This window comes from Scyliorhinus torazame, chromosome 15, assembly GCF_047496885.1.
Source record: "Scyliorhinus torazame isolate Kashiwa2021f chromosome 15, sScyTor2.1, whole genome shotgun sequence".
Lineage (NCBI taxonomy): Eukaryota > Metazoa > Chordata > Chondrichthyes > Carcharhiniformes > Scyliorhinidae > Scyliorhinus > Scyliorhinus torazame.
Window position 1 is genome coordinate 128668334 of NC_092721.1, and position 16328 is coordinate 128684661.

The window sequence follows — 16328 nt, forward strand, 5'->3', positions numbered from 1 at the left end:
TGGGTATGAGTCTGGCACTGCCAAGGTGCCAAGCTGACATATTTTGTATGCGCAGTTGGGCTGGGGGTGCCTGTGTTGGTGTTGGCGGGTGCGGAGTGGCTGGGGACCTCGCATACTGTGTTCGGACTGAGAGTTGGGGTCTGGGATCGCTTTGGGGGCGTCCCGATCTCTCGCTGCACTGGGGAGTTCCGGCTAGCGGAGCTCCCCAGTGTTCAAAACTGGGCTATGTGTGGCCTCGGCTGTGTATTCCCTGCTGAGGCCCCTTATACAATGCGTTGGGAAACACGTGGCTAAACGCGCTCGCAGTGGCTCTTTGTTGCTATTGAGTTAAATTGAGCCCTTAGAACTTTATTTTATAGAATTTCAATTTATCTGATCTCTGCAAACTTTATTTTATCTCATCCCTGCATGGGTCCTGCGGTCTGCCCATGGCGGATAATATGTCACTTGGTGTTGAAATTGTTTGGACAAAGGGTCGGGGTTGGGGGGAGCATAGGTTGCCATGATTTGGCACAGGGGCTATAAAGGGCATCATTTGGGATGGAGGGTGTGATGAGCCATGGGGGTGTAGGTACTGGGAAATGGTTAGGCATGGAGGCTGTGAGAGGCCATGCAGGTGGGTAGAGGGCATGATATGGCATTGGTTGGCATGAATGAGACATAGGGGTCTGTAGAGTGTGGGTGAAGGTGAGGGCTGGTGGAACGTTTTATGCTTTAATCAATATTTTTTATTTTTGGACACAGCGCCAGTGCCCCAAGCAGGCATTTCACTCAGCCCACCTCTTCAAGTGTTAACCTCCTTACTTTGTCCCAGGTTAACCATCCTGACTCCTATTCCAGCCAGCTCCCTCATACCAAAAATTCAACGTCTGGGTAGCATTTTTAAAGCTTGGGTTTGCACAGCCCTGAATATTCCCATCACTGTGCACCAATCCTGGAGCAAAAATCTGGCCTTAGTTTTGAGTTCCAGTGGGCAGTTCCAGGGAGATCAATGTTACACATTTTATTAATATTATTTGAAACTAAACTAAAATTCTTGCTTATTTTTTATAGGAATTCAGCAGAATTTGCATGTTGTCCTTATTATGGACTGTACTAACACCAAATTTACAATTAACTGTGAAAGTAATCCAGCTTTTTACAAGAAGTGTTCAGTACAGTGGATGGAAGGCTGGTCTAATAACAGCATGAAGGAAGTAAGTAGACATCTTTGGAGTTCTATGCATTATCCTTGTAAATATTTAGTTCTAGTTATATCTATTTCTGAAAGCATGATTGAACCTTTTGATAAGTTATGTGTTCAGAGAGAAAATGCTTTTTACGCTCACCTCCCAACGAGAAACCCACCAGTGGGGGAGGGTGAAATTCTCCCGATAGATTTTTAATTGAACTTAGATCTCCAAACAGCTCAATGAATGACCATTTTTACAGCTAATTGCACACTGTATCTATTGTACTATTTGCAGAATTTTTCACAAGCTCCAAGAAGAATGAATGTTGGAAATTTATCTAAATTCCATCAGGCTTCAGTTTTGTTCAGGCATCCCCACTATCCTGAGGTTTTGTCCTCTGGAGCAATTCTCCAGATCCTCCACCTTTTCCTTCAGTCTCTTTTGGGTCTCCTGCATCATCTTTCACCTCAGCCAACTGCTCCTCGTGCTCCCCCATCGTCTCCTCCACTTTCTGGATCACCCGGCCCTGGGACTCCAGCGTCTGCTCCACTCCCTCGATCCCCGATTTAATCGGCTCCACCACCTTGGCCAGGTCTTCCAGAACCTCTTTCCTCTGCGGGCAAAACCTTTCATTGAACAACTCTATTAACTGCTCTGTTGACCACTGGGCAGAAAGAGCAGCCCCCTTGCCCTCCGCCATCTTATCCTGTGGCGCACCACAAAGGCGTTCCTGCTCCAGTTGCTCTTCTTGCCCCACTCCTAGTCCATGGATCCATCCACCAGCCATGCCAGAGGAGTAAAACCTTCCCCAGGCATTCCTGCACGTCTTGCACTCAAATGCTTCGCCCTTCAGACGGGGAAAAGACCGCACAAATCCACCTTGTGCAGGAGCCACAAAATGTGCGACCGCTCACTCCATGGCCTCCACCGGAAGTCCCTTCTGCTATAGTGGTTTTATTCCACTTTGAATTAAAACACATTGTGTATTAATTTCTGCTTCTTATAAGTGTCTTTATTTTAATTCGAATTCTGCGGACAATGTAATACTCATTACATTACCATTGACCAGAAACTGAATTGGACGAGCAATACAATAATAACCTTTATTGTCACAAGTAGTTGCTGTGAAAATCCCGTAGTCGCCACATTCCGGCGCCTGTTTGGGTACTATTTGGGTATATTCATCCTGAAGGAGAATTCAGTATGTCCAAATTACCTAACAGCACGTCTTTCAGGACCTGTGGGTGGAAACCGGAATGTCCAGAGGAAACCCACGCAGACACTGAGAACGTGCAGATTCCGCACAGACAGTGCCGGGAATCGAACCTGGGACCCTGGCGCTGTGAAGCAACAGTGATAACCACTGTGCTACCTTGCCGTCCAATATAAATGCTGTGGTTACATGAGCAGGTCAAAGGTGGCAATCCTGCAGTAAGTAACTGTTATAACCTGCCTACTTACCATTGGCTGGGGACTAATGACAATCCCACAATCCTGTGGGAGTATGAGCTTCCCCAATGAGGGGGGCGGAGAAACCATTAGTAAACTCCTAGTATAAATAAAGCTGGCCAGTTCAGAAACCAGCAGGAAGGAATATGTACGAAGGGAAGTTGCTGCTGCTGTTAGATATATGTTATTGTAAATAAATGTTATTACTTTGTATCCTTAAAACTCGTGCTGGATTTTTCGTGGCCCTCACAAAACTGGTGACGAAGGTTAAAGTGAATAGCTGTCTACACTGATGAAGCCACCTCCCTGGATTTTTGTTGGATACAGGGTGGAAGTTGTTTTCTATTATACCATGCCTCTGTATGGACGTTTGGATGTTTTTGATGCTGCGCTGGAAAGCTGGAACCAGTACACACAACGGATGCGTTACTATTTCCGGGCAAACAATATCACCGAAAACGAGCGCCGGGTGGTCATATTGCTCACCGCCTGCGGCCCGCATACGTTTGGGGTGATTAGGAGCCTTACGTACCCAGCTGCGCCGGACACCAAAACGTTTGATGAACTTGTGAATATAGTGGGGCAACATTTTAACCCAACCCTGTCCACGATAGTCCAGCGTTGCCGGTTTAACACCGCTGAGAGGACCCCTGGAGAATCCCTTGCCGATTTTCTATCCAGGCTACGCAGGATTGCGGAGTACTGTGACTATGGTGAGACCTTGTCAGAAATGTTACGCGACCGTTTGGTTTGCGGTATTAACAATACGGCCACCCAGAGAAAGTTGTTAGCTGAGCCAACATTGACTTTTCAACAGGCCATTCAAATAGTATTGTCCCGAGAGAGCGCAGAACGAGGAGTGCAGGAGCTACAGGGAATGGAAGTGCATGCCTTGGGGCGCAACCCCTTCCGTCCGAAAACGTCCCCCCGCACTCCTGCGGTACCTCGGGCGAGGCAAAAGGGAGCCTTCTCCAGAACCAATGGATGAGGAGCCATGTCCGAGTGAGACTTGTAGGCTCCGACCCCGTCGCGGACGGCGGTCCTGGGGGCGCCAGAGGCGCCGTCGTTCCGACCGAAACTGGGACCAGCCCAGGGGCCATAACTGGGATCAGCCCAGGGGCCGTACCTTCCATGTGGATGAACCTGCGGCGACTACTCCTGAGGACGTGGAGACGGAGGACGATTGCCTGCAGTTGCATTGTGTGGCAACTCCCCGTATGGCCCCCATTAAGGTGACAGTACGGGTCAATGGCCACCCGCTTGAGATGGAGTTGGACACTGGCGCAGCGGTCTCCATGATCGCCCAGAGGACATTCGACCGCATCAAGCAGGGTATACAGACACTTACATTAACCGACTCACAGGCCAGGTTGGCCACCTACACGGGGGAACCACTGGACTACAATGCAGGAACTACAATGACCCCTGTTGTTTATGGACCGGGAGGGGCGTTTCCCACTTATCGTGGTGCGCGGCCATGGGCCCAGCCTGTTGGGTCGAGACTGGTTGCGCCATTTGCGGTTGCAATGGCAGCACATCCTCCAAACAGTTTCTGGAGGGTTGACTGAGGTGCTAGGACGATACCCAGATGTATTCCAGCCTGGTTTGGGGAAAATAAAAGCCCGTATCCACAAGTCGAACCAGGAGCCATGCCGCGCTATTTCCGGGCGCGCCCGGTGCCTTACGCCTTGCTCGAGAAGGTAGAAGGGGAACTCACTCGTTTGGAGAGTTTGGGTATTATCAGGCCCGTCCGTTTTGCTGACTGGACAGCACCAATTGTACCTGTAATGAAGCCAGATGCCACAGTTCGCTTGTGTGGCGACTATAAACTTACAGTGAATACGACTTCCCGACTCGACCGATATCCAATGCCTCGCATAGAGGATATTTACACGAAGCTTGCAGGTGGACTCTCGTTCACAAAATTAGATATGAGTCACCCCTACCTGCAGTTGGAGCTGGACCCTCCCTCCCGACCATATGTAACGATTAATACACACCGGGGCCTGTATGAATATACACGGTTGCCCTTTGGAATATCCTCTGCCTGCGCAATTTTCCAACGTGTTATGGAGGGCATTTTGAGAGGTTTACCACGTGTTGCTGTCTACTTAGATGACGTTTTGATTACAGGGACGTCGGAGCAGGAACCTTGGAAAATCTGGAGGCTGTCCTTAGACGCCTTTCGGAGGCTGGAGTCCGTTTACGTCGCACAAAGTGCGTATTTCAGGCAAAGGAAGTAGTCTACCTAGGTTATCGGGTGGACCGCGAAGGTTTGCACCCCGTCGCAGAGAAGGTGCGCGCAATTCAACAGGCCCCCGCCCCGACTGACACTTCGCATCTTCGTTCTTTTCTCGGTCTCGTAAACTATTACGGGAAGTTCCTCCCCAATCTGGCAACTACGCTGGCCCCTTTGCACGTTCTGCTAAAGAAAAATCACACCTGGGTTTGGGGTCAGCCGCAAGAAACCGCTCCCGGCGGGTAAAGCAACAATTGTCGTCGTCTGGGTTACTAACCCACTATGATCCTGGAAAGCCTTTGCTCGTCACATGTGATGCATCCCTGTATGGTATTGGGGCCGTCCTGTCCCACAAGGTGGAGAACGGGGCCGAGCGACCGATAGCTTTCGCCTCCCGCACATTGACTGCAGCGGAGAAAAAGTACGCGCAGATCGAGAAGGAGGTCCTGGCACTGGCTTTTGCGGTGAAACGCTTCCACCAGTACATGTATGGCCTCCATTTCACTATCGTGACTGATCATAAGCCTCTGCTGAGACTTTTCAGAGAGGATAAGCCAATACCGCCCATTGCTTCCGCACGGATCCAGCGCTGGGTTTTGTTGCTTGCTGCATACGAGTATTCTCTGGAGCACAAACCAGGTACGCAGATAGCAAATGCCGACGCACTGAGCCGATTGCCTTTATCGACCGGCCCCATGTCGACCCCCACGACCGGTGAGGTGGTTGCAACCCTAAATTTTATGGACACCTTGCCTGTCACGTCATCACAGATCCGTGAGTGGACCCAGACGGAGCCAGTCCTGTCAAAGGTTCGGCACATAGTCCTGTATGGTGGGCAGCATAGACAGCTCCCAGGCGAGTTGCGGGCATTTTCCTCCAAGCTGTCAGAATTCAGCGTGGTAGACGGCATCCTCTTGTGACGGACGCGTGTGATTGTCCTGGAAAAAGGCCAGGAGCTGATACTAACAGACTTGCACAATGGGCATCCAGGTGTGACCAAAATGAAAATGTTGGCCCGGAGTTATGTCTGGTGGCCAGGCCTCGACACCGACATTGAGAAGGTGGCCCAAAACTGCTCCATTTGCCAGGAGCATCAGAGGCTTCCGCTGGCCGTGCCCCTACATCACTGGGAATGGCCAGGGCGGCCTTGGGCACGCTTGCATACAGATTTCGCAGGCCCTTTTCAAGGATCCATGTTCCTTCTATTAATTGACGCCCAGCCTAAATGGCTAGAGGTGCATAAGATGCAGGGGACAACGTCCTGCGCAACAATTGAAAAGATGCGTTTGTCGTTTAGTACGCATGGCCTCCCCGAGGTGCTGGTCACGGATAACGGCACTCCATTCACGAGTGAGGAGTTTGTGAGGTTCACGAAGATGAACGGCATACGCCATATCCGCACTGCCCCTTACCACCCGGCTTCAAATGGGTTGGCAGAGCACGCAGTGCAGACATTCAAAAGAGGCCTAAAGAAGCAGTCTTCCGGATCAATGGACACGAGACTGGCTCGCTTTTTGTTTACGTATAGGACCACCCCCCATGCGGTGACTGGGGTAGCTCCCGCAGAACTCCTAATGGGCCGGAGACTTCGCACCCGCCTTAGTATGGTTTTCCCGGACATTGGCGCAAAAGTACACCGCACACAAAAACGGCAGGGACAGTGATTTTTTTCGGCATCGGCCGATTCGGCAGTTTGCGCCTGGTGACCCAGTGTTCGTTCAGAATTTTGCTGGTGGTGCCCAGTGGGTTCCTGCTGTAATCTTTCGCCAAACGGGCCCTATATTTTACCAGGTGCAAGCCCAGGGTCGTCTCCAGCGCAAACATGTAGACCACGTTCGGTCCAGAAGACTATCCCCTCAAAAAATTCCCCGCCCCCGGAGCTCATTTCTACAGCCGCAGAGACCAGAGACATGGGAAGGTAGTCCTCACAATCTTCCACTGGTGCCTCACTCGAAGCCTGCGCAGGTCGTTACAGAACCGAATGGAGATAGAGACGCTGACATGTCGGAGATGGAGACACAGGATGCATCAGAGGGGGAATCCTCGGGTCCACGGGCCGTGGATGTACAACCGTTGCGCCGTTCATCACGGAAGGGCCGGTCTCCGTCTCGTTCCACGCCGCCTGATCCAGCGTCGCGTGCAAATGGTGTCCGGCCTGCGGCAAAAAGAGTCCGACGCCCTCCTTCGCCAGGATCTTCGGTGGATTCCTTGGACTTTGGGGGGGGAGGGATGTTATAACCTGCCTACTTACCATTGGCTGGGGACTAATGACAATCCCACAATCCTGTGGGAGTATGAGCTTCCCCAATGAGGGGGGCGGAGAAACCATTAGTGAACTCCTAGTATAAATAAAGCTGGCCAGTTCAGGAACCAGCAGGAAGGAGTGTGCAGCAAGGGAAGTTGCTGCTGTTATATATATATGTTATTGTAAATAAATGTTATTACTTTGTACCCTTAAAACTCGTGCTGGATTCTTCGTGGCCCTCACAAAAGTAACTCACCGCCTGTCCACCACTTACAAAGCACAAGTCAGGAGTGTGATGGAATACTCCCCACTTGCCTGGATGAGTGCAGCTTCAACAACACTTAAAAAGCTCAACACCATTCAGGTCAAAGCAGTGTGCTTGATTGGCACCCCTTTCGCAAACATTAATTCCCTCCACCAGCGATGCACAGTAACGTGTACCATCTACAAGATGCACTGCAGGAATTCACCAAGGCCCCTTAGGCAGCAACTTTCAAACTCACGACCGATACATCTAGAACAGTGTTTTTCAAACTTTTCTTCTTTTCGGGGGGGGGGGGGGGGGGGGGGGGGGGTGGCGGCGGCACTAATGCCATCCAACATTCGCCACCCATGCTGGTTGACCTTCGCAACCCACCATTTTTGCTTACCTTTAATGCAACAAGTGAGCCTACTTGGTTCTCACGATCTCCCTTGCTTTGTCATTGAATGTTACATGCGCAGCATCCTTTGAAAAGAAATCAAGAAGTTTGTTCTGGAACTCGTCATGCTTAGTCTGCAAATGCTTTTGAGGGTTTTAATATCTCATTTGCTAGTACTTCCCTACCTATAACATGCATGGGCTTTGCATCCTGATTTGCATTGGCCCACTTAACAAAGCCACTTAACTTAGCTTCCAGGCAGCAGGAGTGAATGATGGGGATGTGTGGGTCATCTCTGATATGAGGGGAGTTTCTAATTGCGGGGTCTCTGATATGGGGATCTAATGGGAATCTTTGGGGGGAATCTGATGAGGGTTCTAGGGGTGCGATGAGCAGAATTTGTATTGTGGAGGTGGGCGGGGTGGCCCTCCGATCACCTTGTGGGCACCACGTTACATATTTAGCCCCTTGGACCACAGCAAGGTCCACTGCGTCAGGGCCAACTGGAAAATAGTTGCACCAATCCATGCCCGCGTCAATCCCGGTTGGGAGTGCAGGTGCATCACAGAGGCATGGAGAATCCGATGTCCAGCTCGTTAATAGGATGCAATGGGTTCAAATTACCTATTTTCATTCTCCCGCCAGCGCGGGGCATGAACCTCGATGCTGCTGCCAATCCCGTCTTTTGAGAGATCCTCCACCACATCAGGAACTCCGCTACTGGAGGCGGGCGGCAGAGAATCCCGACCATAGTTTATGAACAGCAGCAAATAGCACTTTTGACATAAAAATCTGAAGATGTTTTGCAAAGTGTCGGACCTTAGCAGCTGAAGGCTGTTCCTCCAGCATTTGGGGTGAAGGTGGAATTTACAATGTGCAACCAAAGATTGGGAGAGGTGTCTAATAGGCTGAACAAATATTGTGGGGCTTAGGCTGTTGCTCAAAGTCAACGTTATTCTCACATGTTACTCCATGTAAACAGCACTTAGATGTCAGCAGTCTGTTTTGATTGTTTGATTAATTGTTTTGTTGAGAAGGAATACCAGTAGCTTTGAGGTACACCTGTTCCTTTGATTTAAAGCTTCTAGATTCCAGTTGCAGCCAACTACTTTCCCGGTTCTTTGTATATGTTGATTTAACTAATTTTGGCAGCTTAGCCATCATACCTCTACTGCATCTATTATTTCTCTTTGGCTTTGTTCATTGTTTTTACTTGCGTCTATTTGGGGGTACAGAAGTTTATCAAGAAAAATTATTGAAAAGATTATTAACTTGTAAAAATCTTATATTTTTTCAGATTCCAGAAATGTTGCTTTCATTGAGCTGTGGCCAAGAGAAGAAAGAAAAAGGACGTAGAAGTTCAATTTCTGGTCTGTTCATTACTAACGTAACGTATGATTAGTGGAAATTACATTTCAGTTCATAAAAGTGCATCTATCTCCTGATAACAATCCATATGTTTCATATTATGAAACCTTAATTGGAGCTAGAATTGAAATTTAACAATTCATCTATTCCATGTTATAATACTTAGGTTGGTGCTAAAATTGAAATTTTAGTAAGTACATATTGTGTGACCGCATTAGCAATAATTCAGTGAAATAGCGTAATCAGTGGGAGATGAATACCAAAAATAGAATTAGTTCAACTTCAGTAGGCATGCATCCTAAATCAGGTTCCATAGTGATACATCCAATGGATTTTAATTGTTTCACTTCAAGAATTTATCTTTGCACTAAGAAATATACTACTCAACCTCAACAACAATTTTTTTTCTCAATTGATTGATAGAAAATTACAAGCTTTCATGCTGATATGGTTGCATGCTTTTATGTTAATTTATTATTTGACTTAAATTTAATTAAATGTACTCTTTCTGGGCTCTGGAGCTGGGAGAGAATGATTCTACAACAGAGGAAGGAGTAAGATTATTTTTGAGTCAACAGCTTAAAATTGTAGCTTGGTACTTTGGTACAGCTAACTTTGTTCCTGAAATATTTTATGATATTCATTGATATTCAGTTCTATCCTTCGCAGTCAATATTATGGAACAATTCATGTTATTATTTATTTAAATTAATTGATACTGCACAACCAAAAGCTAAATGCATCAATCCAGGTATTGATACGTTTCTGTTCAAATTCTCTTATTAAGTCATGGTTGAATAAATCGATGGTTCCTCGGATATAGTGTAATTATTAACAGGTAGTTTTCAGTTGTAATTAGATTGAAATAGCACTACATGATACACTATCATATGAAAAAAGCTTTAATGAACACAAACAAGAGTTAAACATTCCTAATTGCTAGGGATTTAAAAAAATACTGAAGGTTCTAATCAAACTGAAGTTGGTATCAGGCTAGTCTGAGGGCACACTCATCATATTAACCTAAGTCATGTAGGATAATTTCGTTTTAAATTAAATAAGCAAGTTTCGCTCTTACCATTCATGGCTACTAATGGTAAATTACAAGTGAAAGGATAAATATAAATAATCTTTATTATAGCATAGTATTTAATTAAGAGACTGTTCCTTCATCTATAAAGACCTTGGGGCTACTTTTTCCCTCCTTTAACCCTCCTGTTTGATCAAACTTTTGATCCCTATGTCTCTTCTTTCGGTTTTGGTGTCTATTTTTACCTTACACCTTTGTTAAGTGACTTGAAACATTTTCTCTGTTCAAAAATACTATAGAAATGCTAGTTGTTACAGGACAGATTTTTAACAAGTAAAACCTTGAGGTTTTAATAAATGTTATTATTCAAAGAGGTTATTATTCAAAGAGGGAGTGCACCAAAGAAGATATTCAAATTTGAAGTAGAAAACAGTAAATTTCACAAGGGCTTAAGTAAAATAGGGTTATTAGTCTGATCTGTTGGGCGGCATGGTGGCGCAGTGGTTAGCATTGCGCCGAGGACCTGAGTTCGATCCCAGCCCCGGGTCACTGTTTGTGTGCAGTTTGCACATTCTCCCCGTGTCTGCATGGGCCTCACCCCAACAACCCAAAAATGTGCAGGATAGGTGGATTGACCACGGTAAATTGGCCCTTAATTGGAAAAAAAATGAAATGGGTACTTGAATTTTAAAAAAAAATCTGATCTGTTGGTTGTAATGGCCCTTCCTGTTGATTTCTTTTTTACCCTTTTATTTTTGCTGTTATCATTTTGATCCATGGATGCCTAATGAATATATACCTTTTAAGTCGAGCAGGGGAAGTGAGGACTTTAAAGGAGGCCATTCGGCCCATCAAGTCTGCACTGGCTCTTGGAAAGACCACCCAACCCAAGGCCAACACCTCCACCCCATCCCCACAACCCAGTAACCCCACCCAACACTAAGGGCAATTTATCATGGCCAATCCACCTAACCTGCACATCTTTGGACTGTGGGAGGAAACCGGAGCACCCGGAGGAAACCCACGCACACACTGGGAGGATGTGCAGACTCCGCACAGACAGTGACCCAAGCCGGAATCGAACCTGGGACCTTGGAGCTGTGAAGCAATTATGCTATCCACAATGTTACCGTGCTGCCATAAATGGTACTCTTTTGAATGAGGTGGCTGGTTATGAGAAATATTCAACATATTGCCGAATCTCCCCTTCAATATGAATATGAGGTGGAATATTTGACTGAGCAGGTCACACATGGGTATGTGTGGGTTGATATCTGAGTTTTGTTTTGGCAACATTCAAGGATAGGCCAAGGTTTGCACCAGATGTTTGTGATAGCAAGAGTAATACAAACTACTTTTGGAGTCAAGTGACGGACAGAACGATCATAGAAATCTTGAGAAATTTCTGAATGGCCCAAAGTCATTGTTGCTGTTTTCTAGTTTATCAATATTACTAGCTTTCTTGAGTGACCTGCTGACCAGAATCTGGTGTCTTGATATCATCTGAAGCTGTAGTACAGTGCTTGGAGAGTACTAAGACTGGGCAGTGGCATCTGGATCTATGTAAGACTGGAATTTGTGTAAGGATATTTTAGGAAACAACACTCAGAATCTTAGCAGCATTTCCCAGATATATTTTAGTTTAAACCCTAAAGGCATGTGAAACTTCAAAGTCATCTAATTTTCTGAGTTCACCTTTGTGGGCCAACTTCAACGATTACCTCTAAACAGGGGCCAAGGTTTTGGTGAAAGCTTGGGACAAATCAGAGCTCGGTAAATGAGTTTCAGTAATGTATGGGTGAATGCAGGATGCTGTAGTAAAATGAAGTGAGTTTTTTATATCTAAAGTTATCCAATAAATCAAATCAAGTACAGATTTAAAATTCTGTGGATCACAACATATTTCTTAAACACAAATGCATTATCAAAAAGCAGTATATATTACCCTGGAGATGGTGAAAATGTATTTCCAATGTGCTGTTTTCTGTAGACTACTCAATTAAACAAGGCTACAGTGCATAGTTTCACTGTCACTTTTGTAAAAAAGATCTATAATCTGGTGTATATCATCGAAATGCAAATTTTACTTCTTGCTGATTCTGTGCTTTTGTCTGCAGGTGATGCTGATCTTACAAAGTCTTTCCTGACGATTCATGAGTCTTGCAGAGCATATGGAGCTACTCCACACAGATACATGATTTTCTTGAATGTATACAGCTCTATCTACAATACTAAGAAAACTGATTTAATGAAACGGCAGAGTCATTTGCAGGTACTTTAAAAGGATCAATGTGAATCATAAAATGCGATTGGCTAGAATAGCAGCAAATCACAAATTTTCAATTCTCCTGTGACTAATAAATTCTCAACTTTAAAAATTTGCGTTTTGGTGAAAAGTCATTAGCTGACTGCAAGCCCAACGCTGTTCCTCTCTTTAGAGATGCTGCTTGTCCTTCCTAGCACTTTCTATTTTTATTAAAGTACATGCCACAGAAAATGCAGAAAATCTTTGTTCAAATTGCTCTGACAATTTCAGTCTGCTAAAAGCATTTTAAAAAATAAGTATTTTGCATCAACAGAGTTTGAGTGAGGATTAGTCCTTTTAGCAGGAATGCGTCACATACGTTGTAAACGAATTAATTCAGAAAGGTGTGATGTATGTAAAGGAATGCATCTACTGCATAGTGATGGTTTACTATTCGCAAGCTACTAATGCTCTGCACAATTTTACATACTTTTTTGAAGGTATTTTGACTGAGCTTTTCACATTTTATATTAACAGTTATAAGACATATATATATATATCCATATATCCAAGTCTATATGGATGTTGTTTGATTGGAACAGCATTTCCCACATCTACATCATGTATAGCCATTTTAGTACTTCGCAATTTATCTCCACAAACATGTGATATCAATAACTCTTTCAGGTCAGTTTGCTTTTCCTCTGGAAGGTAACTCAACAATTTAACCCCAATTTTTAAGAAGATCCTCATTTTCCAATTTAATTTGAGGTATGTCAAATTCAGTCATGTGGATTTGAGTTAGAATCATTAAAACGTCCTCCTTTTTCTCTCCTTCCCTTTCAAAGTACCTTTTAAGACTCGGTGAGTCTTCCTTCTATCTGGTGTTTTTACCACATAATTCACCTCACTAAATTTCCTTTCAATCCGATAAGGTCCATGAAACCATGCTTTTAAAGGCTCACCTCCCACTGGTAACAACACTAAAACTTTATCTCCACTGGCAAAACTACGAACTTTGGATTTCTTGTCCGTGACCCGTTTCATCACATTTTGTGCAACTTTTAAATGTTGTCTCGCAAATTCACCTGCTCTATTTAATCGTTCCCTAAAATTTGACATGTAATCCAATAATGTAATTTCCAATTTCTCATTCACCAATTTTTCCTTAATCAATTTAAGTGGTCCTCTTACCTCATGACCAAAAATTAGTTCAAAAGGACTTAATTTGGTTGACTCATTAGGTGCATCCCTAATTGCAAACAGTACGAATGGAATTCCTTTATCCAATCCTCTGACAATCGTGACAATAAGCCCTCAGCATTGTCTTTACTGTCTGATGCCACCTTTCTATCGCTCCCTGCGATTCTGGATGGTACGCAATTGATTTAAATTGTTTTATTCCTAAGCTGTCCATAACTTCTTTGAGCAACCTTGAGGTAAAATTTGATCCTTGATCCGATTGTAATTCTGTGGGTAGTCCATATCTAGTAAAGAATTCAAGTAATTCCTCCACAATCTTTTTAGCTGTAATATTACGTACTGGAATGGCCTCTGGAAACCTAGTAGACACATCCATTATCGTCAAAAGATATTGATTCCCACTTTTTGTTTCAGGAAGCGGTCCTACACAATCAATTAGGATCCTTGTAAAAGGTTCCTCAAATGCTGGAATGGGTATTAAGGGCACTGGTTTTATCACTGCTTGAGGTTTCCCTATCACTTGACATGTGTGACATGATTGACAAAATTTAACTGCATCTTTATGTAGTCCTTGCCAATAAAAATGTTTTTGGATTTTAACTTGAGTTTTCCTCGTTTCCAAATGACATCACACTGGTACCTCATGTGCAACTCGCAACACCTCCTTTCTATACCCTACCGGCAATACTAATTGATGACCTGATGCCCATTTTTCATCCACCTGCATATGTAAAGGTCTCCATTTTCTCATCAAGACATTACTTTTATGATAATAACACTCTGGTATACACTCTGATTCCTCTTCCGTGTATGCTTTCTGATATATCCGCTTTATTTCTACATCTTTCTGTTGTCACTCCCCCAATTTTCCTGAACTAAAAATATCCGTCTCATCCTCCACCTGTTCTTTTTCAACCATCTGATCAAAAATCATTTCTGATAATTGCACTTCAACTTCATCTTAACTCTTTGATTTCTCCTCTTGTCTTAACCTGTGACTTTGCGACCTTGTTACTACACAATCCGGAAAAATCCCAAGATATTCGTCCTTCAACACTTCAGTTGTCTGATTTTCCACTGGCTTATCAACCACAGTTGGCATCACTCCTACCTGCGATGCAGCTATATCATTACCCAAGATAAACTGTAGTCCTGGACAAGATAGTTTCTCTATTACTCCCACTACCACTTCACTCTTCACTGGACTTTCCAACCTTATCTGAAATAATGGAACAATACTCCTCTCACCCTGAATTCCACATATTACCACCTTTTCTGGCAACATTCTTCCCAAACTACATAACTCCTGATTTCTTACCATTAAAGATTGACTAGCTCCCGTATCTCTTAAAATTGTGACTTCTTTACCTGCTCCTCCTGATACACATGAGTAACCTTTGCCCACACAAGTAAATTCTTTAAAGAGATTTGGCATCTTCTTATCAATCACAACTTCATCAGGCTGTACAATCTTTTGCACCTCCTTCGCTTCACTTGGGCTTTCCTTTACCACTTTAACAAACCCCACTGTCTTATCCTGTTTTACTACACCAGCCTTCCCAGTGCTTTTCTTCAACCACCACACTGTGACTTTACATGGCCTAGTTTATTACAGTGAAATCATTTGAAACTTTTCATTTCTTTTCCACCGGCCTGGATTTCTTTTTTAATCTGAGGTACACTCTCCTTATTATCTCCTATCAGATCACCTTTACCACTTAAGTATTTCTTATGTCCCCAGTTTCTATCCCTCACAGGCTGAAACTGATGTCGGAAACCAAACTTTGATTTATGAACTAATTCATAATCATCCGCCATTTCTGCTGCTAATCTCGCAGTTTTAACCCTCTGTTCTTCCACATGAGTTCTCACTACATCAGGAATTGAATTTTTAAACTCCTCCAAAAGTATAATTTCTCAGAGCTTCATTCGTTTGGTCAATTTTCAAAGCCCTTATCCACCTATCAAAATTACTCTGTTTGATCCTTTCAAACTCCATGTATGTTTGACCAGGTTCTTTCCTTAAATTTCTATACCTTTGTCTGTAGGCTTCAGGCACTAGTTCATATGCACCTAAGATGGATTTTTTCAACTCCTCATACGACTCAGATACCTCCTCTGATAGTGATGCAAACACTTCACTTGCCCTACCTACCAGCTTTGTTTGAATCAGTAATATCCACATGTCCTGTGGCCATTTCATTTGTTTAGCTACCTTCTCAAATGAAATGAAAAAGGCTTCTATCTCCTTCTTATCATACCTTGGCAATCCTTGGACATATTTAAATAGATCCCCACCAAGCCTTCGACTATGATGTTCTTTCTCACTATCCTGATCACTATTATACAACTGTACATTTCCCTTTACGTCTGCCAATTTTAACTGACTGTCATATTTCATGGCCATTTTCTGAATTGCAAACTCTCTCTCTTTATGTTTTTTCCTGATCTGTATCTCCCTTTCTCTTTCTTTTTCCTCTCTATCTCTTTTGTATTCAAGCTGCTTTAATTTTTTCTCATGTTTCATTTGTTTAATTTGTAACTGTATTTTTGCCATTTCCAATGAGTCAAACTGTATCTCAGGCAACTTTAAATGCTTAGCCATCGCCATAATTACATCATCTTTTTGCATTTTGTCAGGTAATGTTAACTGCAATGTTTTTGCCAAATCTAACAGTCTGCTTTTAGCCTCTGTCCGTAAGGTACTGTGTGTGACCGTCTCCACCCCCAAAAACT

At 44.1% G+C, this 16328-nt stretch overlaps 1 protein-coding gene across 3 annotated transcripts in view; it reads left to right on the forward strand.

Moving 5' to 3' along the window:
* Positions 1-16328, forward strand: part of dync2h1 (dynein cytoplasmic 2 heavy chain 1) — an 866357-nt gene that overhangs the window by 357916 nt on the left and 492113 nt on the right. For all 3 annotated transcript variants that reach the window (XM_072476728.1, XM_072476730.1, XM_072476729.1), the window contains exons 53-55: positions 1054-1196; positions 9044-9116; positions 12262-12416. In XM_072476728.1, the coding sequence (XP_072332829.1) occupies positions 1054-1196; positions 9044-9116; positions 12262-12416 (371 nt within the window). The remainder of the gene's footprint in view (positions 1-1053; positions 1197-9043; positions 9117-12261; positions 12417-16328) is intronic.